This window comes from Neopelma chrysocephalum, unplaced genomic scaffold (assembly GCF_003984885.1).
Source record: "Neopelma chrysocephalum unplaced genomic scaffold, ASM398488v2 Primary Assembly neopelma1_26, whole genome shotgun sequence".
NCBI classification, from domain to species: Eukaryota; Metazoa; Chordata; class Aves; order Passeriformes; family Pipridae; genus Neopelma; species Neopelma chrysocephalum.
Window position 1 is genome coordinate 10,401,843 of NW_020897695.1, and position 24,849 is coordinate 10,426,691.

Consider the following 24,849-nt stretch of genomic DNA (forward strand, 5'->3'; position numbering starts at 1 on the left):
TTTGAACAAGGTGAAAGTTTTCTCCTCAAGCTTGTGTTATTTTGCATGCTATTCAAACCGAGACTTAAATGTTACGAGCTAAGTCAGGTGACAAACGAGGACACCGAGTCCCTGAGCTCACGGCGGGGTTTGTGCGCCTCGCCCCCGCAGCCTCCACAGCACCCGCTCCGCATCCCGCGGTGCCGCGGCCGCGGGGGCACCGCTCTTCCCTGCTCCCGGCTGGATGGAGGAGAGGCACCCTCCCCGCTCACGTCCCTGCCCCGCCAGGAGCCCGCACGAGGCGCTCCCGAGGCGTTCCCGGCCGCTCCTGCGTCACGGCCCCGCTCGGCGGCGGAAGCCGCGAGGAAGGCGGGGCGGGAGGGCGGTGTTACAGCGGCGGTGGGGCCGCGCTGGGCCGGGCCGATGGAGTCGGGCGGCGGCGCGGAGGAGCCCGGGGGCGAGAGCGGCTGTTTCCTGTACTACGCGTACGGCAGCAACCTGCTGCGGGAGCGGCTGCTGCTGCGCAACCCCTCGGCCGCGCTCTACGCCCTGGCGCGCCTGCAGGTGCGTGCGGGGGGCGGCGGGGCGGTGCCGCGGGTGGGAGCGGGGGCTGAGGAAGCCCGCATGGCCCGAGGATACCCGCATGTCCCCCTGGAGCTGCGTGTCCCCCACGGCTACGTGGAGTCCGGTGCTGCAGCCGGCCGGTCCCTCCTGCGGGTACAGGGGGAGCCCAGCACGGCTCAGGCGGGGGGGTCGAGAGGGCGATGCCTGGCACTTTTCAGTGGTGCCCAGCGACAGGACGGGGAGCAATGGTCATGAGCTAAAACACAAGGAGTTCCACCTCAACATGAGGAAGAACTTTGCGTTGAGGGTGGCAAGCACCGGAACAGGCTGCCCAGGGAGGTCCTGGAGTCTCCCTCTCTGGAGACATTCCAAACCCACCTGGACGCGTTCCCGTGTCACCTGCTCGAGATGACCCTGCCTTGGCAGGGGGGTTGGATTGGGTGATCTCCAGAGGTCCCTTCCTACCCTAACGATTCTGTCCCATTGCCCCTGACACACCCGGGGCCCGCTGCCAGGGCTGCCTGCAGCCGAAGGAGCGTTTGGGATAGTCCCTCTGCTGCGGGGTTATCTGACCGGGATTAACCTGCCAGCCATGACCCTGCGTGTAAAGCACTATGGACCTGGAAACATAAAGTAGCAGGAAGAAATTCTTTGCTGTGAGGCTGGTGAGGCACTGGCACAGGTTGCCCTGATAGGATGCCCTATTGCTGGCAGTGTTCAAGACCAGGTTGGATGGGGATCTGAGCAACCTGGTCTAGTGGGAGGTGTCATCCCCCCTATGGCAGGGTGGTCTTTAAGGTCCCTTCCAACCCGAAGTATTCTGTGATTCTAGGTGCTCAGCTGGGTTTATGGGAAAAGCTTCTGCCAGTTTTAAAAGGATGATGTTTTGTTAAAAAAATCAAAATTTCTCCTTCCCCTCATCCACTCTGGGTACAGGTGAGGAGCCCTCCCTTGTGAGATATATCGGGCACGTGTGAGATGTCATGATTTCATCCAGCACTGCACATCTGCAGCCGACACCTTCTCATGCACTATAGGGCAGTTCTCCTCAGTCTGAGTTATTAAATGGTAGTGTATCAGCTTGGCTTTAGTGTAGGCTTGGAAACACGAGCTTGTGATCATTAAGCTGTTGATACACAGACCTGTACAACTGGAAGGATCCTTGGAGGAGCAGAGCATCAACTGATACCACTTAAGGATAACTTGAAGGTTCTCTTGGGGTAACTGGCAGGAAATAGTCTATGTTGGAGAGTATGAAGAAGTTCTGAAACCTTGTCATTAATAAACTCACTACAGTCAGATAGTTGGTATCTTTTGGGACTGTCAGCCTGGCACGTGAGGCCTGCACCTGTAAAGCATGTGGCACTTAGAGATACCACTGAGCCAAACGTGCCAGGAGCCCAGCACCTTGCCGGATTAGACCTTGAAAGTGAGAAGGAAAGCAGGAGTATTGCACACTTATCTTTGAATAAAGGAAAGCTTCAGCTCTCCTTCTGGCTTTCAGGTCGATTTCCAGGTTATGCAGTTAGCACCTCTTGTCGTGCTGCAGGTTGGCTGTTCCAGAGCAGACAGTCAGGCCCTGATTTCTCTAGCCAGCCTTTGACCAATTGCTATGTTCCCTGCCAACACCGGGTGGCTTCACTCCCTTGCATCCAACTGGAAAATAACTGATGCTTGGGAGTAAGGAAGTGAACAAAGGTTGGAGCTGATTCCTATTCATTCCTCTATGGTAGTGCTACATGGGCTTAAAAAAAGGAAAATCAGCCTGTAACCAGAGTACTTTGGAGGCTAAACTAAAGTATTAAATTAATTTACCTCTGGTTTTACTTTTTACAGTTTTTTTAATCTTCAGCCAAAAACTGTTAAGAAATGGGATGTGTAACAAGCACAGAAAGGGTATTACACTGGTACTTAGAAGAAGGACCAATCTCTTGACCCAATAAAGTATCTCATGTGGTTTTTTTTCTCTCTTCCCAGCAGTGTTTGCTCCTGTTGCCCACATGGTGGGGGAAAAAACAAACAAACAAACAAAAACCCACCACCAACCTAGACTGCTGTGAGAGTATTTGATTCTATCCAAGTATTTCCTTGGTGCTGCCCTGCATGCACTTGTCCACATCTGTAGCTTCAGTCTGTGATGTGACTGGACTATTTACTTGTGTGCAAATAACTCAGTGCATCTAAGTAAACTTTCTTCCTAGTGAAATTAGTTTAATAGGGGACATTTTATGGGGAAGGAAGATGTCTCTATTGATGGAGTAAACAGTGTTGCTTTGCTCGGTTGCTGATTGTCACACACGCACAAATTGATTGTGTCCTGATCAGTGCTGTTCTTCTTTGTGTAAGCCTCCAACTGCTCAATTTTTTGCAACCTTTATATATCTATTAGGATATATAACAAGAAGCTGATATGTCTCAAAGGGAATATTGATATATACATGTGTATATTTCAAATCAAAGTTATCTCCTAGCTTAAAGCATGGTGATCAAGAGAAATAAGCAAAGCTGTGGGGCTGCATAGCTTTGGGGTTTATTTTTGTTGTTGTTTTTAGTCCTTTTTGCCTTTGCCAGATTTTGTTGTTGCAGTTAAGCAGGTAGCATTCCTTAAAGCTTGTTGGGTTTTGATTTGGGTTGGGTTGATATTTTTTTTCCTCTTCTCTACTGCTAGGGGAGGTCCTACAAATTGACTAATAAGTAGGAAAAGAAACTGAGTGTATGGAGTCAGACAGGAAATTACACTCGTAAAATGCAAGAATCCATTATTCTCTTGCATATATAATAATATTGAAGTATACTTGTAAGAAAAAGTGATACTTGATTTCTAAAAGAATGTTTTCTACTTGCAAAAACCTGAATAAGCTCACTGAAGGAGGCATTTGCCTTGGCTTAAAAATACCCAGAAATGTTCCAGTTGGGTGATGAGGGATGTGTTTTATAATTGGGTAATTTTATTAGTGCATGAGGACAAGTCCCAGAACTCACCATCTTTTAGGCTTCTTTTCTATTTTCCTGGATCCTGCATAATAGCATTTAAATCTCATAAGAGCACCAAAAACTGCAAAAGAATGGGCACCAGGTAGGCACTTTTTTGATGGGAACAAGAAGGCAGTAGACAGTTCCCTCCTTCTGGTAAGCACATCAGCAGTCCTGTCGCTGCCAACATGGACAAAAGTCAAGCTGACATTTCTTCAGCACTGCTGTGTTTACTGGAAAATTAGGTATGCGTGCTACTCTTGAGAAAGGGCTGCCTCCACTTTCTTCTCACTGCTAGAGGTTGGTTGCTGTTTAGGCCAGACAACTAAGAGGTTTGGATGTTGATCCAGGTCTCTACAGACCAAGCCTTTTATCAGTGGTGCTCTCTGCCTAACCTCTCTTCCCGTTGTCCCAAGGCTGCCATTTCTCATGGGGAGGTGGAAAAAGTTGACTTCAGCCCCTCATGAGGTGGGAGCTGGATCATGTCCCGCCTGTCCATTCTTCCTTCTGTGGCCCCAACTGACTGCTTGTAGACTGTCCTTTAGCTGCCCTTTTCATGTCAAGAATAGCCAACAGCCCTTAGCTTAAGTGAAAATTGATTCTCTGCATTGGTTTCATTTGCAGGATTTTAAGCTCGAGTTTGGCCATCATCAAGGCAGGACGAGTTCTGTCTGGCATGGAGGTACAGCTACCATTGTTCAGAGCCCTGGAGACGAAGTATGGGGAATAGTGTGGAAAATGAACACTTGCAATTTAAGTTCGCTGGATAAGTAGGTGACTTAACTTTTGCTGTCTTATACTACTTTGAATAGCGATTGAAAAGTCATGGGTAATTTTTGATAAAGAGCTGTGTGGAAGTTTTGGTGTTGGAATCAAAATGATGCTTTTGATTTTAATCTCTGAAATTCACTTGACATGATGTGTATTGACTTCTACCACTTCTGTGATTAAGATGGCTTTATTTTCAAGCTAAAGCTACTTAGGGGTGTTTTAATGAGCAGCTGTGGACCTTGATTTGAAGCTGATATATTGGTCAGGCCCCTTTTTTAAAAAAAAACAACAACAAAAAACCCCACAAAAAACCAACAACAAACCCTGTCTTCACAATTTCATGCCCCTTAAATGACTCTAAACTCTGTATTTGTCCTATGTCATTTTTCCCATTGCTTTAGGGAGAATTTCCTTCCTTGAGACTGACATCAATTTCTATCTCTATACATCTGTAGACTTCAGTTATAGCAGAAAAGGAAGAAATGAGGACAAGACTTTGCAGGAGAGAAAGAGATCTTTAATACAGGCAAAGGGACCTTTTGAGGAGATTATTTAACATGTCATGTCTTCTAAGGACTCAAACTTCTGTGAGCTTGAGGAAGATCCAAGCAGGGAGCTGGGCTGTAATTGTTTCCCTCTTTGAATGGGAGAGCCTGCCTGCACCTTTACAATGCATGGTGGAAAATGTTCTGTCTGTGCCTGGTAATTAAGAGAAGTTTAAGGCTCCCAAAACTGAGCAAGTTATTCCCAGGCTGAAGTGTGGAGGACCACTTGGGTAAACAAAACAAGGAGTAGCAAGACTTCTTTCAGGGTCTCAGGCAGGACTAAGAACGTAATCTCCAAAACTTTGTCTGGTGCCATGTGCTTGTTGCAGCTTTTGGGAAGTGCCTGCACAATATGATGCTTCTGGTACGCAAGGATAGTTTGTTCAGAGCAGTTCATCACTGTCAATTAATTCCAGTAGAAGTCTGGGTGAGTGAGAACAAGGAAGCAGGGTGTAGTAAACTCAGTGAAAGCACTACAGTATTACTGTTCTCCTGCTTCTGGTACTGTTGCAGTTTTGGTTATGGCTGCACTGTGCTGTGTAGACGTGCTTACAACCCTGGCCATGAAATTTGGTTCCAATATGCTTTTCATTGCCTACAGTGAACCTGAAATACAGAAAGTGTTGCAAGGTCTGTTAGCACGTTATGGGAATGGGCAGTCTCAGCACTCTTGTCCTGGCTAGGAGTGTTAATCCCAAGCAGAGCAGGTGGGCATCTAGGTGGTGTTCTTGTGGTTGGGCAGGGCTTCACATGTCTGTGCTTTATGATCTCCTGAGTTTCCCTGCTGTTGCTTGCACTAGTACTTAACATCCTGACCCCTTTTCTCCTGACCTTTACTGAAAACTCCTTATTTACCATGCTTATTTACCAAGCATAAACTTCACAAGTATGATAATCCTGTCCAACAGCATCTGCTTTTGATAGTAGCAGCCTGCTTCTTTTCCATGGGGGCAGTATTATGATTTCCAGAAGTGTTTACATACTGTTTGGGGACCCCTGGTGGCCTAGTGGTTAGGATGCGGCACTCTCACCGCTGCAACCCAGGTTCGATTCCTGGTCCCCTGGGCAGATGGAGCTCGTTAGCCCTGTGAGGCCATCCATCTATGAGAAGGTCACTCTAAACAAACCTACGTCCTGAGGACCTCACTGCCATTGTCCAAGCTTGCTTGGCCCCAGCAGATGAACCTTAGGATTAAAGGGTGGGCTCAGTTCAGCGCATGCTGTGTCTCACCTCAAAAATCCATTGCGCAGGCTGGAAAGGTAAAAGACCTTTCCCAAAATCTTCGTTCGCGAAGACTGGCCATTATTATTACATACTGTTTAGAGTTGACATACTGTAGAATTGCAAATCCCTGGCATTTGTTTGACAGTGGATAAATTCTAATGCTTGCTAAGATGGTAAAGAGTTGAGTGCTGTAACATCAGCAAAAGCTGCAGGATGGACATTAGCACTAAAGATTACTTTTTCCCAACTGCCTCACTGATGCCATGGAGGTGAACTGGAAATGGAAGGAAATGGGATGTGTTCTTGGCTTTAACAATGATAGTCGAAAGCATTCTTCTAAGGCTTGCTCCTAACCCACCTCAAATGAGCTTGCATGTGTTCCTGCTGAAGGTCTTGGGATTCTCTGGCTGCATGCAAGCAGATAAACTTGTAAGTCCTCAAGCAAGTTATTTCCTGGAATTGCCATGTGTCAAGAAAAAAAATCACTATTGCCCCCTCCCCACTTTTTTTTTTTATCCTCTAATCTCTGTAAAGAAGTCTGTGCTTTGTTATCCAGAAGCAGAGGAGGAAATGTATGACTAATGCTGCATGTAACTAATTGAAATACTAGTAAAACAATGTAACATATAGAAAACAAATATGGGAGAGGAACCTTTTGCTTAGATGGCTGAATCCTTTGGCTTCAAATACGTTTTAGGTGCTATCCCAGGGACAGTTTTGTTTTTTTTTTTTTTGTCCTGCGTACTTCACAAATCTATAAGTTACAGACTAAATCATGACCCTTATTCCTCATAGGTCCTAGGATGTTACTTAACAGTTTTCTTGTTCTCACACAACCATGTGACTTATTTTGTAGTCTGTTGGTCTTGAATCTGCAGTTAGCTTCCAGTCTCTACTTGCACTTAACCTACTCACGTAACATGGCCTGTGTTATGTACGTTAAATAACTTGAAATGGTAGTAAGTCTTTGAAAAAAATAGGAATTGTCAAAATTATATTTGACGAGCAGGGTTAGAAACCATGCTATGACTCATATCTAAAGTTAATTGTGCTATAAGGTCTGCCTTGCATTGCTTAAGCTTCTTGTTTACTTCTTACTATTTCCTCAGATTTTTAATGGTGGCTGAATGCCAATTGTTAAGGACAATGAGTAGCCTTGGTTTTGAGTTTGCTTTTGTTTTTCTAAGACAGCATGATTTTGCTAATAAAAAATAACCATGTTTTTTGCCCTGACCTATCTCATTTTTGCTGTTCACGTCTTGTGCAAATTAAAGAGTGTATTGGATTATTCATTGGAAAGTGCATTGCAAGAGTTGTGCAAATTTCCCCTTATTAAAATGTAACACAATGGGCAAGATAGTTTGCAATTGTTTCTTTGTCTGAGGGGCAGGTAATGAATGATATGTGCCTGACTCATTAATTTTGGTTGTGTTTCTCTTTCAGACTACCAGTCTAGAGTAATTAATTTACAAGTATTCTCTCTCTAACTTTGTAAGTGACAGAGATGAAATGATAAAATTGAATACTGCTGCTTCTTGAAAAACTTGTTTTTGGGTGTGAAACAAGTTTGCACAAAAAGTACTGAAATATGTTTTGCTTTATTTGCTTTTCTTTGTCTGTTAACAGCACAGACCAATGTCCTGCCTTAAATTGTATTATAATAAATCCATGTGTTTAATTGCACACTTTGCTTGAAAGATGCATCAGTTACTTGGCATGAAAGGAATATATGTCCTTTACAGGCAAGAGGGAGTTGAAGATGGTTTATATGTCCCAATAGAAGTTAATGTGCACACTCAAGAGGGAAAGGTGCTGACCTGTCGAAGCTACCAGATGAAGGACTATGTCTGTGGTCCCCCTTCTCCGCAGTATAAAAAGGTAGGTGTTGCATCACTATAATTTTGGAAGAATGAACAGAAATTTATGATGCAGTACTTCTGTCCTATTTAACAAGTACTTTGCTTACAGTGGATGGAAGGCATGACTACTCTACTGTAAAGGTATAACAATTAGTGTGCAATGTACTACTGTAGTCATGCTCACAGAAGATTGCTAGCTCTTAAAAGCCTGCTAAATCAGTTTGGCTTTTTGACTTAGCTATGCCTTACATGAAGCCTCTGTTTACCTCGTGAATTAGTTATGACTGACACAAGGATTTCTGAAGGATGTTGTTTACATATATGCAGCAATTCTCTGTGTTTGAAAAATTAATGTACTCCACTAAAAGGACAGGGGGAAGCTTCTGTGGGGAAAACACAGCACTTGGCTTGTAGTTTCAAGGACGTGGATTATCCTTAGTGTCTTGTGAAGCAGTTGCTATCATTTAATACAGGAGTCCACTTGCTGCCTTTTAGCAGATGCATCATAAGTATATTGCAGGACTCCAGCACCCTTGCAGAGCACTGCAGGGTTCCCACTTGATGGCTTGTGAGGCAGAAGTGTTTCAACACTGTTCTGCAACAGACTGACTCTATAGAGACACATGATCCAGTCATGCAGCAGGCCTGACCTGCTTAGCTTGTGAGATCTGATGTGGGCCCTGCTCAGGTGGCATGACTGCATGTCTGAACAATGCAGTTACTGGCAATTGTAGATACCTATCACTGTAGCATGTTGACTTTTTCTACCTAAAGCAAAGAAACCAGGTTTGAGCCTGTTAAATTCCAAGTGTGCCGCCTTCTCTGAACTGAGGAACTTGCTCCTTTGAATCAGCTTCCAGGAGCATAGCTAAGGCCAGCTGTTGTGGGACTGCTGAAGAGAAACTTGCTTAGAAAGCAGGCTCTGCTATTCCACAAACCTCCTCCCTGCCAACCCACTTCTTGGCAAGACAGATCTTCAGGGATTTTCAGGAGGTTAATACGTAGTCTGCTGCTGTGTGGCAGCTCTCACTGGTGCTCTGTAAGAGCAGACCTCCACTGTTGGCACCTTTATCTAGCTAAACATTCCCTCTTGCTGTTGTCAGGATCAGTTGTAGTTCTGTTCTTACCCCACTGTCCCCAGCTTTTATTTAAGTTAACCAGGCAGGAGAGCTAAAAATTTATACAGGTGACTGCATCAGCACACAGTGATCAAACTACATCCATCTTCTGTTGTGTGCTTTTTGTGGCAAAATTCATTCTTTCTAGACACCTCATCCTTTAAATTCATGCTGTTAAATGCAAGAAAGAGTATTTAGAATACTCATTTCTATATGCAAGCTTGCTGTTGTCTCCTTCAAGCCATGGTTCCTACAACTTCCTCTTTTCCTCTCACTGTCACATTTTTTCTTCTGCACCAATACTTAGTTTATTTTGTGTGTGGAAGGAAAGCTGCAGTAACAAACTAAGGAATCTAACAAACTAACAAAGTTAAGTGTCTGTTTCTGTTACTCCTGTACTTGTCTAGGTACTCACTGTTGTGCTGTGGATTTGAATAGCTTAGTTTTAAAAATAGCTTCAGTAATATATGCTGCTTCTCACTCAGGTGTGATACTAAGGCCGGCTAAAGGCTTAAAAAGAAGTTCTCATCCTCACTGGAAGAAAGAATGAAACAACAGAAATACAGCTTAATTGTAGAATCTTGTGCACATTAGTAACACTTCAGATTCTTAGCGGTAGTACAAGCCTTTTCAGAGTAATTTTGTTCACACTGTTCAGGTGTTCAGTGGTTTCGCAGAAGCTTTTGGCTGTCCTCAGGTACAAATAGCGTTATTTGGGAGTAATTCTCTTGTTACATTCTTTCATGTGACTAAATGTTTGGAGGACTCTTTCTAACATTATTACTGAAGTCTTTTTTTTCCCCCCCTTTTGATTATAGGTTATCTGCATGGGTGCAAAACAGAATGGCTTGCCAGTTGATTACCTGGAGAAATTAGAAGCTATTGAAACTAATAACTATGCGGGACCGGTGCCAATAATGGAAGAGATTGAAGCTGCTATTAAAGCAGAGAAAATAAATTCTGCATAGAATACCTCTGCATTTGCTTGGCCATTCACCTTGATTTAGATACCTCTCCTCACTGTGCTGATCAGCAGTTTCTTTATTTATCAAGAAAAGATGAGTTTGTTGTGCATCATTGGATATAATTTGCAGTCTGAAGACATGCTGACATTGGTAACTTCTTTTTGTATGTATAGCTTGAGTACATGCCGAAGGTTTTGCAGATTTGGAAATTATCTTTCTGTAATTGTCATGCAGTGCTACACACAAGTTTGTGCTTCATGTCCTGTTTAATAATGGCCAGTCTTCACGAACGAAGATTTTTGGGAAAGGTCTTTTACTGACCTTTTTAAAAGAAAAAGGCCATCTTGATGAGTTTTGGCACCTGTTACTTTCTGAGGAATAAGGGCTGCAGGATCAGGCCCTTTGTTTTTAAATGATGTATACACAAGTACCAAGAATTTCAAAGATTTATTAGGTGTAAAGTAAACTCAAAACTCTAAGACTAAACCTTTTTCTCTGCTACTTCTCTTAATGGTTTAAAGCCCAGTCTCTCTGATGCTGTGGAGTTCCTGTTTATATAGTTAACAAAGAAGGAAAATAAATATTTTTTTAACTCCCTCCATGTTTTTAAGTGTTAATCCAAAAGGAAACTCAGGCCTGAAGACAACATTCAGCAAAGGATCTGGGTCAAAGCATCACGGCCTCCTCCTTTCTATGTTTAGTAGTCATCGTAGGTGAACTGGTTAGCTATAACCAACAGATTTATAAAGAATTCATTTTAGTTAGATATTTCCAAGTTTTCTTAAATTACTTTTTTGTACCTATCTAGGCCTTGGTCTCACGTCCAGTGAAATCAGAAAGTCTCCTGTGAATCCTAGCACATTTGTTTTGTGGGTTTGTTTGTCTGTTAAACCCCAAATGAACAGAATTTGGCTTTTTTTTGTTTGTTTTTTCCCTACAGCTTTGACAGTCCTGTGCAAAACTGAAAGCGTTTGTAAGATACAGAGTACTTATCTTCATGGTACTTGGCAACCCCCGTAGTTAGTCTATGGGCGACAAGGAGAAATTGACAACCTGGAAGATGTCAAATCACTGAACTTTGGTTTATCTTCTCTAGGGTGTATTTTTTTCTATTGATGTACAGAGGGATGTAAGATATAGTCATTATCACTGTGTGACTGCTCAGATGAACAATTGATAAAGCAACAGACTGACTGTGTCTTCTCTGTATAAAATACACTTCTGCCAGGTATGTGTAGGTGCTGTCCTGATGTCATATGCCTGTTTCTAGATTTGGGCATGGTGGCTACTGTAAAACATGGTACTTTCTGTATTAGCACTGTCTAGTCTGAAACTGAGGAAATAAAACTGCGATTACCAAACCCCTCCCCTGCCTGTTCAATGCATGCTTCAAGAATATCACAGAATTGTTAGGGTTGGAAGGAACCTCTGGAGATCACCTAGTCCAACTCCCCTGCCAAGGCAGTGTCACCTAGAGCAGGTGACACAGAAATGCACCCAGGTGTCTTCAGAGAGGGAGACCCCATGATATCCCTGGGCAGCCTCTGTTGCATATATAAGTGAAAGCTGGTGATGTGGAGATGCAACTGAAGCCTCCCTTGTCTGTGTTTTTTTAATGGATATAATGTCAGTAGGGAGGGCAAAACTGTGTGAACACACCCCTCTGCACCCTTCTTTTGCTTTACCCTTACCGTGCTCCTTTGAGCTTTTGGACTTTTAAATGTGTGCTTCACTCTTGCAAGAAAAGGCTGCCAGAATATTATTTCTGTTTTCTTTGTGGGGAATGGGGATTGACAGAAGGTACTTGATGCCTCCTGTTGAGGAAAATGGTGGGAGCTGCAGAGGGACCCCTGGCGCTTCTCTGGGCGTACGGAGAGAAGGGAGGTGTTGGCGAAGGGGAAGCCTTCGGGCCATGCCTGCGCGAGGAGGAGCCGCTTCCCGCCGGGGCGGAGAGACCGTCTGTGGGGCGGGAGTGGTGGGAAGCAGGGAAGCAGCCGTGGGCTGGCCGCCGCCCCGCTGCTCCCCTCGCCGCCGTCCCTTCGCCGCCGCGGTGAGTGCCGGGGAAGGGCCGGGGGCGCAGGAGGGTCGTCGGGGCGGGTCAGCGGCCGTGCCGGGACAGGGATGGAGGGTGTGAGCCCAACTTTCTGCTTTCTGTAAACCAAAGTTTGTGTTACCGCGTGAAAGGCTTGCGAGGTGGGAGGGAAAGGGCTGCGCCCCGACGGCTCCCGCTCCTGAACTGGAAACTTCAGGAATCCTTTCCGTTTCCTCCGGACGGTTCCTCCCGCCGCGGGGAGGAGGCGGCAGGCGGTGTTTCACGGGGAGTGGGGAGAGGGGACGAGGAGCAGTGCCCGCAGCAACTCGGCCAGGGGGACGACGCTTTCGTACAAAAACACAGCAGCGCTACCAGGAATAAATGGCGTTCCAGAGGCTGGGGGGGATGTGATGTTCCTGAGGACAGTTGGGGAAGGGTGGCGAGATCCCACGGGCGGAGGAGGTGGGATCCTTCTGCCCTTGCGCCGCCTCGCTTGCCCCGTGAGCGCCGGTAATAGGGTAGAGTAAGCCATTTGCTTCCCCGAATCCATGCGCTGACTAACGCGGGAGTCGTTTAAGCCCCAGTGCTTTGAGGGAGGAGGGAGCGATTCAGTAGGGCGGGGAGGTGCCCCGTGGCTGCGGGGAGGCCCTGACATGGCCATGATTCCATCAATGCCGTGATTCCATCAGTTGCAACTTTAGTGGTAGAATTCACTGCTGGTTGAATGTGAAAATAGTAAGTAACAGTACAAAAGCGGTTCCACTTTTATAGACACCAGTGAGTTGCCCCTTCCTCCTCTATCTCTTAAAAAAAAATCCCCAAGAGTTCTCTGGTTAGAGAAAATGTCTTTCCTTTTTAGTAGTGGCTTCTCATTATTTATTGACATTTTCACACCAGAAAAGAGTTATCAGGAAACCACATAAAATCTCTTTGTCAGGGGCTTGTTAATGCATCCAAGCACTGTATATAAAGTTCTGTTTCTATACCAAGTAATCTGTTATAATATGTAGTAACAAAACCTGTGAGGGACACGAATATTTCTGTCAAAGCCTGTGCCTTTTAAAGAAGAGCTTGTCATTTTACCGGGTGGAGGCAGCAAGAATTTCTTCTTTTATATCTGTTGCTCTTCAAATACCTAGGGATGGCTACTAAAGCTTATGCTACAGTTAGAAGAGAGAGAGGGGAGGGAGGAAAAAACCCATTGAAAGATGCTGATCTCTGTGACCCCAGAGCAATGCAAGATCACACGAGCTGTAATGGATTTACACTAACGTGATGTTAACATATGGCTCCCAGGGCCATGTAGCATCAGTGATGATAGTTACACAGAGATTGTGAACTAGGGTATGATGAGTGTGCTTTAACTCACAGAAATAGAATAATTTAAGATCAGTACAGGGACTCTGTACAAGCTCTACCAGTGCACCATTTTTACTATAAAAGTAAAAAGCTGATTTTTTAATACCTCTGGGAAATGCATTCCATTGCTTCTCATCAAAGCATGCAGACTTTTTATGTGCCCATTTGCCTCTAATCTCTTAATGTTTTACTGGTAAAAGTAAAATAGTAAAATAGCTGAAGTTCTTCTAAAAGTGAGAGCTGCTGTGTAGAAATAAATTGTGTCTTATTCAGTTGTTATAGTCAAAGACTGACTGCTGTGGCACACATGAAATAAGATGTGGAAAATCAGCCTCTCTTCTGTCTCTCCCAGTGATAGCAAAAGGTTGAGTTTAGACTGGCCTGACAGAGTCCAGATTACCAAGCATGGCAAAGTCTTCATTTCTCCTCTTGCTATAATGACTCTGCAGTGGGGTAGCTGTCACTGTAAAATAGCTTTTCTCGGGAAACAAATCTGACTTGGAGACACAAAGGGCACAGACTTTCATATGAAATGGAGCACTGTTTTCATACAGCTACCTCTCGAAGAATAATTGCATTTTGAATACTGCGGACAGAAGGCTCTGTCAACAGGGACTCCACTAGCCCTGGACTGGCACTGAAGTTTCTGTGTGTGTGCTTCACTGTTGTCCTACCAGAGCTGGCTACCAGGTGCTGTGAAAATCCTGAAGATATACCAGCTACTGGCTGCAGATAGCTAGGTAAGTAGCATAGGACTTTATTTCATTTATCATTTAGAGGAACCGTTTTCATCAGAATAGCAAGACTACAGAAGAAGTATTATTAACTGAGTTTTCAGCTCTTTGGATATCTTCTAGTTTGGTCTTAAATCAACTGCTTTAAGGGAGAGTTGTTTACTAATTTGCTCCTTGTATTGCCTTTACTGCTTCATCCTACACAATCTCCTTGGGAGCAGCCAGCACAATAAGGAGTCAATTCCCTAGTTGAGCTAGAAGTGGAAATGTTTTTTAGCTATTCTGTAAGATCCTCCAGGCTTCTTTATCTACAGCATTTACATTTGATAAGGCCTTGTTGTGATAAACCAGCGTATTTTTTGCTGCCAGGGGGCTAGCAGCACTGGAAGTTGAACAAGCATAGCAGTTTTCTTAGAAGAAGAACAAGAGAGCTTTGTGAAAAGAGGGTGTTAGGAGGGCAGGGCCAGGAAAGAGAGAATGTATATATGCTTGCACAATGCTGAGAATAGAGGGAACTCAGAAGAAACACTAGATAAATGTGCCAGTGCCTTCATGAAGAGGCCGTCAGCACCACTGCAGCTTATTCACTTAGGTTATATGAAACCTTGCTTGTAAGAACGGGTGCTTTTACCGTACCTCTTACTGTGACAAATTTCATTTCCCTTTTTCATTTCCCTCCTTATCCCTGGCCTGCCCCTCATCTTGCTTCCTCTTTGTTATTCTCAGTTAAGCAGGTTTATGATATGCATCTCTTGTCACACTTGATGTTGCTTCTCACATCACTTCAAACCCCATCAACACTTCATTTGGTCAAGGCCCTTCTTTGCCTTTACAGCTGGTGAGTAAGCACTCTGCTCTCTGGTTCTTTTTAAATTCCTCTACTCTGTTTCCTGTCTTCTTCACCTGACCGACATTGCTGTCCTCAAAAGGGCGAAATGAATTGCCTCTCCAACATCATTAGCAGCCTCTTGAATAAGTAATTGTTTTTTATTTTTCCTCTCAGAAACAAGAAGTCCATTCTGTTCCCAGATTGGAGGCTTTTCCCCATGAGTGTTTCTCATGCTGTCTCCCCATATTAGACGCCCTCATCGCCCTCATCGCTTAGGTATCATCTCTCTTGTCTGTCTCCATTCTCCTTTAGGTGTTTTGCTGTTTCAGCTACTCTACCAAGCTTGCCAATCTTTCCCTTTCTCTTGCTCATTTCTCTGAATAGATGTGTTCACAAGCTATTGCTGTTAGAGCAGGTGATCTGTCCTTATCATAACTTGTAAGAGCCTTAAGGTGGCTTTCAGAAAAATTATTTTATACATTTTAGGCATTTCAGAAATGGAACAGTTCCAGAAATAAGGCAGTAGTTCTCAATAGCAGATGTTCTTAGACCTTGATCAGTGCACTGATGTGTCTCACATTAGTGTATGTCTCAGTCTTTTTTAACAGCATCCCCATGACTGATGCAACATCAGTCGCAAGAATTGCGCTGGAATTGAATCCAGCATCTGGAGTGCCTAAGATAAGGCAAAGAATACCGTATGCACTCTACCAAGGAAATGTTTTCAATGCCTATTTATAAGCTGCATAAGCGTTTACCTTTAAACATACTAGAGTATAACCTAGCATTGTAACACCAACAGATCCTTTAACAAGAGACTTAGTACTTTGTAACCTTGTGATCCCTTACTGAAAAAACTCATGTTAAAGCACTATGGAAGCTGGGACTCTTTGCAGAAAAAGAGATGAAGCGCTTGCAGATAAGCTGGGGACCTTGTGGTGTCACACATTGGCCTCATGTTTAAAAAACAAAACAAAAACCAACCAAACAAAACAAACAAACAAAACCAAAAAACAAACAACCGCCTCCCAAAACACAAAAAAACAAAGAAACCCCCCAACCAAACAATAAAAACAAAACCAACAATGAAAAAAACCCCACACCCTAGCAAAACAAAATCATATATATGTCAGAATCTTACAGGCAGTGTGCTTCTCTGAAAGAACAAGCATATTTCTTATGCCAATCAGGAAGAACTTTTAGATGCTGTTGCTCCTGGAACTGCTATTGGACAAAATTTTTGTGTTTTCTTTAGTCTGAGTAGTCTGAAGTTTCTTCATAGAGCTGATACACTTTGCTACAAACGTGCACATACCTGCCTTGCTCTTAACTACATGTGGCAGGAAGTCTTTCTGTTCCAGCACTGTTTAAGGTGTTCAGCTGTTCATCTGATGTGGCATTTTCTTAGTCTATGGATGGTGGAAATTTCCATTTTTTCTTATTAAAAGGGACGGATGAAAAGTACAATGTACTCCAGTACTGGGTGGTGTGTATTTTTGCCTTAAATTTAATATTGTCACTGAAAATATCACTGAGTAGGTCATTGTACACAGAATTCATATTGCCAGTTCTGACTTCCCTGCTTGGCATTTTTCCTCTTTCTCCTTTTCTCCTCAATGTTTAGCCTTACTCTCTATACATACATATACATATAAATATATATATATATACACACATCTCGTTGATTGCTTTCTTGTTTCTTCGCTGTCTTGCAGATCACCCTGCGTGAAAGGGAACATGCTCTGTCCTGCAGCATATGTATGCACACCCTTTCCAGCTGCAACTAGGTTTTGTACTGACTTGGACTTAGTCAGATGCAGGGCAGACATCTTTGAGATGTTCTGATCATTCCATATTTTCCATGTTCTGTCCTGCTGCTGTATTTCTTCTTTCTTTTCTTACCCTCTTTTTAGATGGAACTGAAAGAGTGAAGAAAATACTTCTATTTGTTTTGTACATATGACAGAGCTTTGGTTCATTCTTGTGGTTTTCTGAATGTTTGTCTCAGTTCTTCTCACAAAGGAGGAAGAAAGAAAATGCATTAGAATAATGTGGTCCTAGAACAGCCAAAGTAATCGGGGAATGTTGGGCAGATGCAGTATCTTGAAAGAGAAGGGTCAATATTTCTATTGCATGTTTTAAGGTGACTCTGTCTCTTTAACTAAAAGCCTGCAAAATCTTTAGGGTAAATGATGTTTTCAACATTGTTTGACCTTCATGGTAGAGTTCATTCGTAGAATGAACTTTCCCGAACAAAGAGATGTGCCGGTGTGGCTTCTAGGAAGCTGAGTGACTCAGAAATCGGTCACTTCATCGGGTGGGTCATATGGATGGCGTAATGAAAGGTTGATTTGTCAGAGTAGATGCAGTCAGTTACTGAAGTGGCAAGAAAGTCAGATCACTTGGTTACATTCCATTTGTTTGAAAGAGTTTTGCCGGTTTTGGAGTTGGATGTGATCCAAAGAAGTTGTGCTGGAGAACTGCCTGCTCTGGCAGTCTTTGGAGAGCCCAACTCTTAATGCAGTTATCTGCATCTGTGCAGGTCAGCAACCATAAGTTAGGACCTCTCAGGAATTCAGAGGAGCTAAGCTAATTTGCCCTGCAGTTGTGGGTGTAGATAGGTAGTACCACTAAAATGTGGTCTAAACGTGCATAAATTGTGTCTTTCTCCAGCATCAAGCAGGAAAAGCTTTACTGATGCAGACTGCAGCTTCTGATATGGAAAACCCATAGAAATGAGTTTGTTTCAAGTAACAAGTCACCTAGAAGAATCTGTGAGCTGTCAGGGATCAGTTATAGCTTATCTGGGGAGCATTTGGAAAGTTTACCATCACTGTAAATGTCTTGTGAGAATTTTATTGCATCAGAGTTAGTGCCTTTACAGAATTGTAGAAGAAGGGCTTCATCTTTTGTTTTCATTGATCTGACTGTAATCAAAATCTAAAAATATTCTTCCAAATATCCCTTGAAGCACGAGTATGTTTTAACTGTCATTGGAACATGACGGTAATTTGTGTTGATCATGCAAATTCTCATTGTCTGTGTGGAGGTGATTCAGTTGTGATCTTGCAAGAAATTTGATTTTTGCATGGGAAATCGTATGTGCAAGTTTGTACCTAAATAGTACCTAAATGAACTTATTGTTGAATTGTAATTACAATATAAATTCATGCCTGCTATATGGTATATTAACTGCAATTAAAAAAAAAACCCTGCTTTAACAATACAATGGAAAACAGTCTGATCCTTATTCCTCTTGCTTTATTGCCTTGTAGAGAAAAATGTGAGTAAATGGCCATCTAAAAAGAGCTCCCAAGAGATGGTGTAGAGAATAAGGACATACACCACATATGTATTTGTAGACAAGGAGAGAGCATTCATGCTAAAGAGTATGGTTTTCAAAACAACGTCTCTCCAGCAATGAATGGGTTTCCTGAGCCCATAGCTGTCTGAGTTTAAGGACCATGTTTAGTCTCTAGGTGTAAATACAGGGTCTGAGGTCAGGCATTCAAACCTAAGTGTTTCCACAGGGTTTAAATTGTTATCTTCATTACAAGCTGTATTATGTGCAGTCTCTTCCCTTTATGAAGATGAAGGTGAGTTGTATGCCCAAAGAATGTGAGTTGTGATACCATCTTCTAGGCCTAGTTCGTCATATGAGGAAAAAGTCTCTGAGTTCAGTTATTCTGTGCAATTCCTGCTCAGGGAGAGGTCCAGAATTTTTGTGTGTCATAAGAGAGGGGATCTTGTATATGGACAATCACTTATTTTAGTCCTTTCTGTAACACTGTTCTTTTTCAGATTCTGAAAAATTATTTTTAACTTTTATAGTTGCTTACCTGAACTTAATAAGAGTAACCAATGCAATGATACCTTCCCTGTTTTACACATCAGAACTAATAGCTTTAGGAGTTGTGAAGTGCTCTGTGCCCTTAAGAGGTGTATTAGCTCTGAAATCTACAGCATCCCTCTCACTGTTAACAGCATTTTACTCTTTGCTTTCTTAACAGGAACAACTGATCAATGGTTTTTCCACAGTCTCACTACTGCCTCTCAAACCAGGTGCCCTGAAGCTAAATTCTTTTCCCTAGTTTAGCTAAAACTGTCTCAGAGTTCACAAGGCCTTGCTTTCAGGGACAGGTATCATATTGTCAACACTGTATACAGGGTCTGTTGTTGTAACAAACTAAAACCAGAGTTAATTGCTACTATAAATTAATTCCTCCTACAAAATTAATTGCTATGAAGTATAATTTTATTCTGTTTATTTCCTTGTCCAGATTATGTTTGGACAGATGCCCTCCTTTGTCTATTGAAACATGAAAAGCTAATAAAAAGTATTAAATTATGGACTAAGAACAGGCAGTTAATAAAGCAGATGGCAGTGGTATTGTGGAGGCAAGCTACAGTAAAGTACTGGTACAGAAGGGAGACTGCCTTTTGTAGACATTTTATTTTCCAAAACCTGGCCAAATAAATGGAATTACCTAAGGAAGAAACTTTATTAAAAAGTTGGTCATGATCTTACTCAAAGGTTGGAAGCATTCTTTGATGTCTATTTGAAGGGTCTGTGTGCATAGGATAAGGTTTAAATTGAGGTTCTATGCAATTACGTTTTACAGGCTCAGTAATGTGAAAGACAGATATCCTGTTTGCCTGAAGTTAACTCCAAGCTGACCTCTCACTGCAAGTGGACAGTTTCTAAAGATGAGGCTTGGTGGAGCAGCTTCTCGCTACCTCAACTATGGAAGGCCAACTCTGTGCTAACCTGGACATTTCTGTGAAAAAACCTCCAGGAGCAAGCCCTCCGTCCTTCATTGCTTTGCTGAAGGTACACCGAGAGCTCCTGGTCAGTAGAATCCGAAACACTCAGTGTTTGATTGATAACTTGATTAAGAACGACTACTTCTCCACTGAAGATGCAGAGATTGCTGTCCAGTTTCCTACTCAAGCAGATAAGGTATGATTTTTATTTCACTAGCCACTGAAGCTTTTGGTTACTTTTGGTTTACCACAAGGTTTTATGGGTTTATCTGGCAATTTTACATCTAGTGTATTTTCTAGTCTTTGTTATTTTGGAGTTGCCCCATCCCATTCCTTCTGGATGCGTGTCTCCAGCACACCTCTTTCCAACATGACTGGCACTGCTTGTAGTGCCCCTGGCACTGCTTGTAATGCCCATTGGCAGCTGTAAGAATGAGCAAGGTGATAATTGCTGTTCTGTCCCTCCCAGCTGCAGCTTTGTACTCTGCTAAGGAGGTGTCCACAATGGTTATTAGAGTATTGCAAGGAGAATCTGCTTTAGGATGCTGTGGGACAGATCATCCTGCTTTTGGAGAGACAGGAATTAAATATTGTTTTAGAAGTTAATGACTGTATGCACACCTTCCTTTCTCTTTAAAGACCTATGTATGTTGTAAATGTTATGGAAAATTGATATATCCTGGCACATTTGGGATTTTAATTCATCTTTAGGCATCAGTAGCAAAAATTATTTCCTGGTCTTTCATTAGGAGAAAATTACCATGTACACAATTGCTCTTTGCATCATAACTTGAAACAGCTGAGGAGATTGTTTCCCAGACCAAACAATCATGCAGCTTCAGAATGCTGTCACAGTTAGGGGCAGGCAGACCATAAAAAATTCAGAAACCTTGGACTTCACTAACAGTGCAGATTTTCTAGACTAATCATTCTTGCTGGCACATTGAAATGGTAACACAGTGCTCACTCTGTGTATAGGGTCAAAGCTGAATAAATGCACACTGTATGATTATCTCAATTTCTTATTGTTCAGCATAATATGCATGATTGTTGTAACAAAGCTGAGGGGGAGGCCATGCATCAGGAGTCTAAGCAGAGACAGAGAGCAGGCCACAGTAGCGTAAGTGAAGCGGACTCTGTGGGAACTTCTCTGTAAGGCATAAATTGCTTTTTAGAGCATACAAAAAAAGCTCCATGTGTTTGCTGTGCTGCATGTACCTCACTCTGCTTTAAGCTCAAAAGAGACCACAGTCTCTGGAAACCCTCTGTGTGGTTTTGGACTGAATTCTTCATTCATTTCCAGCAAGGGGACCCAGACATTCCAAATGTGCCCCTAGATGATTGCTCTGTCTTGCGGAGGGTCTTGTAGTAGGATTGCCATGTTTTGGTGCACAGAGATCACACTCTACCTTGCCTCTAGAGGTAACACTTAGTCTTGAACTGCTCCAGCCACTGGCTGGTAGTCATTAGTTTTGGTGACAACCGCAAGGCTATTGTACAGACAGAGCCTGAAGAATTTAGTTACTGTGTTAAATGGAAGAGCTGTAGAGTTTTGGCTCAGCATTAAGATCCAGAGGGGAATTCTGCCTACCCTGCTCTGGATCTGGATGGATCCTGAGGTAAACCCAAATGTGACTGGAGTATTTATGAAACAGAGGGTGAATTTAAGGCATTGAGAAACCACTTCCTTTTTTTTTATTTTAACCAGCAAAGGATTTAAAATATACCATCTAGCCAAGCTGAGGAAATCCTTTGGGTTCCCTCTTGAGGAGTGGTATTTATCCATTTTGTTTCTGGTTAGCATATGATTTATCTACATGTTCAGACCTTCAGATCCAACTCTCTTGCAACATCCAAATACAAGCAGCAATTGAGTTCTGTGATGGTTCAAATTCAGAGCTAGATTTTGCATTCATGTTTTTGAAGTACCAGTTTTGATTTTTGTCCCCTGCTCTAGTCCAGAAAGGATCCTAAAGCAGTCACAAGTGTTACCATCATCAAATGCTGTGTTATCAAAGATCTTTCACGTGGTGTTTCTTCAGGTTCGCAAAATTCTAGACTTGGTTCAAAGCAAGGGAGAAGAAGTTTCAGAATATTTCATCTATGTCCTGCAGAAAGTCACTGATGCTTACTATGAACTTCAGCCTTGGCTGGATGAAATAGGTTACGAGCCTTCAGAGAATATTTGTAGTAAACCTGTGGTAAATACAGATCCAGGTAAGGTCATACGTCTCTATCCCTTCCCTTAGAACTACCTTGCTATGGAGGAAGCTCCAATCAGGTGACAGAAGAGTAACTTCATCTGATGTCATAAATGATCCTATTCTGAGCAGGAAGTAGGACTAGATCTGAAATCTCTTCCAACCTGAATTATTCTGTGATCCTAAATGATGAGCTATACTGAAAGTCAAAGTTTAGGTAATGCAGAAATAAATTATTTCCTCCTGAGAGGTTTTTTTCCTACTACATAAAGACTTACTTTGTCCCCATCTGAAGTGAAGTTTCTGGTGCAATAAAAACACAAGCCAACATTGCACAATAACTGAGACTCATTTTTTTGTCATCTTAAAAAAATCTTTTGAGGTGCCTGGGACTTGGTTTCTAAAATGCATGCCTTCTATTTACAATAATATAAGTGACCAAACAAGTCAGGATAGAATTGCAGGTAGAATATAAATAAAGTGAAAAGGCTAATCAGTGACCGACAAGTTGAACAAGCCTTTGCAGCAAGTAAAGCAGCCTTTAACAAAGGGTCAGGGGCTTGGCTTTGAATCTCAGCTGAAAGATAGCAGCCTCTTAAGCCAATGCAGCATCAGTAGTGGCTTTCAGGTAGTGGTGACTCAAGTGACCTTTCATTAGCACCTGAATTTCCCCAGTGAGTGATGATGGCAGCACAAATAGAACTAATCTGACAAAGAACTTTTTTTACGTGAGAGTTCCTTTTGCTAATTACCCACTCTGAGTTCACAAAGAGATGGGTCATCGTCTACATGGGCTTTTTAATAGTAGTTCACTGTCTTTTTAGTTAGCAGGTATTGCCAGAAACTCAGATATGAACTGGGACGGGACTCCAAGTTTGTTATGTCCTACGCTCAGAGGGAGGAAATGCTGCTTGAAGAAATCTACTCTAACAGCATTATGGAGCTGGTCAGTTTTACCAATGAGAGTCTTGGCCAGGTGGGTCAATTAGAAGCCCTTTTTGATGATACAGTTGGACTAATTAATGAAGATGGAGAGACTGTTTATGTCTATGGTGATGCAGGAATTGGAAAATCCATCTTGCTGCAGAAGATACAAAGCCTTTGGGCCAGAAAAGAATTGGACATAGGGGCCAAATTTTTCTTCCGTTTTCGATGTAGGATGTTTAGTTGCTTTAAGGAAGATGAAGCCATATGTTTGAAAGACCTGCTCTTCAAATATAATTGCTACCCAGACCAGGACCCCGCAGAAGTGTTCCATCACATCTTGCAATTCCCTCATACAGTTCTTTTCACATTTGATGGCTTTGATGAGATCTATTCCAACTTTGATCTCAGTAGTGTACCTGAGATATGTTCACCCTATGAACCCATTCACCCCTTGGCACTGCTGGTAAACCTTCTCAGGGGAAAGCTTCTTAAGGGATCCAAGAAAATTCTCACAGCGAGGACAGGAAGTGAGATACAAAGAAATATCATTAAAAAGAAAGTGTTGCTCCGTGGTTTCTCCAGCAATAACCTGAAGGAATACACTGCTATGTTTTTCAAAGATGAGCGGCAACGAACACTGGTATTGAACCAGTTGGAAGCTAACCCCAATCTTTGCAGTTTGTGTTCAGTGCCCTTATTTTGTTGGATCATCTTTAAATGCTATGAACACTTCCATTCCATGCTTGACAGCCACGAGCTTCCAGACAGTTCTGTTACACTGACAGATGTATTTTTGCTCATGATTGAAGTTCATCTGAACCGATCTCTGAAAACAAGTTTGCTGAAGAACAGCGTCAGGAGCCAAGCAGAGATGTTCAAATCAAGAAAGGAAACTCTTCTAGCTTTGGGTAAAATGGCATACAAAGGGATGGAGAACTCTTTCTTTATCTTTGAGCAGGAAGAGGTCTCCTCAGTGAACATCTCTGAAGAAGATTTGCAATTGGGCTTTCTCAGGACAGTTAAAGGTTATAATGGCTGTGACAGTCAGGCCACTTACGAGTTCTTGCACTTAACCCTTCAGTCTTTTTTCACAGCTTTGTTTTTGGTTATTGAGGAGAAAGTGGGTGCCAAGGAATTACTTGAGTTTTTCAATGAATGCTCTTTCACTGAGACTGCCCAGCCTACTTGCCTTCGTATCCCTTGGCTGAAGAAACAACTAGCAGGGGAGGATCCTTTCCAAAATAAGGAACACTTTAATTTTACCAACATGTTTCTTTGTGGCCTTCTTTCTGGATCCAAGCAGAAGCTCTTCAGGCATTTAGTTTCACCTGCAGTCCTTAAGAGGAAGAGAAAAACACTCATCACATACCTTGGGGAGAGCATGAAATCCCACCTGAAAGGCTACACTCGGTCCAGGCTTACAAGCTACAATCAGATCCAGGTCCAGCCCAACTTTGTTTGGATGCTGAGGTGCCTTTACGAGACTCAGAGTGAGAAGGTGGGGAAGATGGCTGCCAAACGCATGCACGCCAATTACATCAAGCTGGCGTACTGCAATGCCTACTCTGCCGACTGCAGTGCCATCTCCTTTGTGGTGCATCACTTTCAGAAGCGCCTGGCTCTGGATTTGGACAACAACAACATCAATGACTATGGAATAAAACAGCTACTACCTTGTTTCAGCAAGCTTGCAGTGATCAGGTAGGAGTCTTTGTAAGCAGGTCCTTGCTTATCCATGGTTAATTTCACAAACTGGTGAGCCAAAGGAATTGATCTCGGAAGTGGAGAAAGATGGTCATTACTGCTGCTGGAAGTTAAAATTGCAGATCTTCTGAAGTCTTTGTTCATCCAGTCATAGGAGCAGGGATAATCTGGGAATTTGGAAACCGAAATGAAAAGGGTGATAAGAAGTCCTTAGAAGCCAGGACTGTTTAAACCTGTAGGTTTAGTCAGCTTCATCTCAAATTCTTTTTTCTCAAAAGAGGATTTTTATGAAAGTGCTTA

General features: G+C 42.8%; 2 protein-coding genes across 9 annotated transcripts in view; both read left to right on the plus strand.

Moving 5' to 3' along the window:
- The first annotated feature begins 359 nt into the window (after positions 1–359).
- Positions 360–10,264, plus strand: GGCT (gamma-glutamylcyclotransferase). The gene is made up of 4 exons (XM_027675496.1): positions 360–543; positions 4,141–4,286; positions 7,800–7,935; positions 9,853–10,264. The coding sequence occupies exons 1-4, from the start codon at positions 403–405 to the stop codon at positions 10,000–10,002; spliced, it is 573 nt and encodes a 190-aa protein (XP_027531297.1). The 5' UTR covers positions 360–402; the 3' UTR covers positions 10,003–10,264.
- A 1,748-nt stretch (positions 10,265–12,012) lies between these two features.
- Positions 12,013–24,849, plus strand: part of NOD1 (nucleotide binding oligomerization domain containing 1) — a 28,836-nt gene continuing 15,999 nt past the window's right edge. For 3 of the 8 annotated variants that reach the window (XR_003533009.1, XM_027675498.1, XM_027675503.1), the window contains exons 1-6: positions 13,786–14,130; positions 14,851–14,962; positions 18,964–19,015; positions 19,576–19,913; positions 21,760–21,934; positions 22,743–24,546. Coding sequence is in view for 7 of the 8 variants with exons in the window: in XM_027675498.1 (XP_027531299.1) it covers positions 19,698–19,913; positions 21,760–21,934; positions 22,743–24,546 (2,195 nt within the window). In the remaining variant the exon portion in view is untranslated. Of the gene's footprint in view, positions 12,050–13,785; positions 14,131–14,850; positions 14,963–16,672; positions 16,712–18,963; positions 19,016–19,413; positions 19,488–19,575; positions 19,914–21,759; positions 21,935–22,056; positions 22,136–22,742; positions 24,547–24,849 lie in introns of those variants that run through there. The other 5 variants (XM_027675499.1, XM_027675500.1, XM_027675501.1 and 2 more) reach the window with 5 other exon arrangements.

Excerpts from the sequence above, each read along its gene's own strand:
- GGCT (XM_027675496.1), top strand. The coding sequence starts at position 403 with ATGGAGTCGGGCGGCGGCGCGGAGGAGCCCGGGGGCGAGAGCGGCTGT. Across the intron at positions 544-4,140 it reads ACGCCCTGGCGCGCCTGCAG|GATTTTAAGCTCGAGTTTGG; the intron begins GTGCGTGCGGGG and ends TTTCATTTGCAG. Across the intron at positions 7,936-9,852 it reads CTTCTCCGCAGTATAAAAAG|GTTATCTGCATGGGTGCAAA; the intron begins GTAGGTGTTGCA and ends TTTTGATTATAG.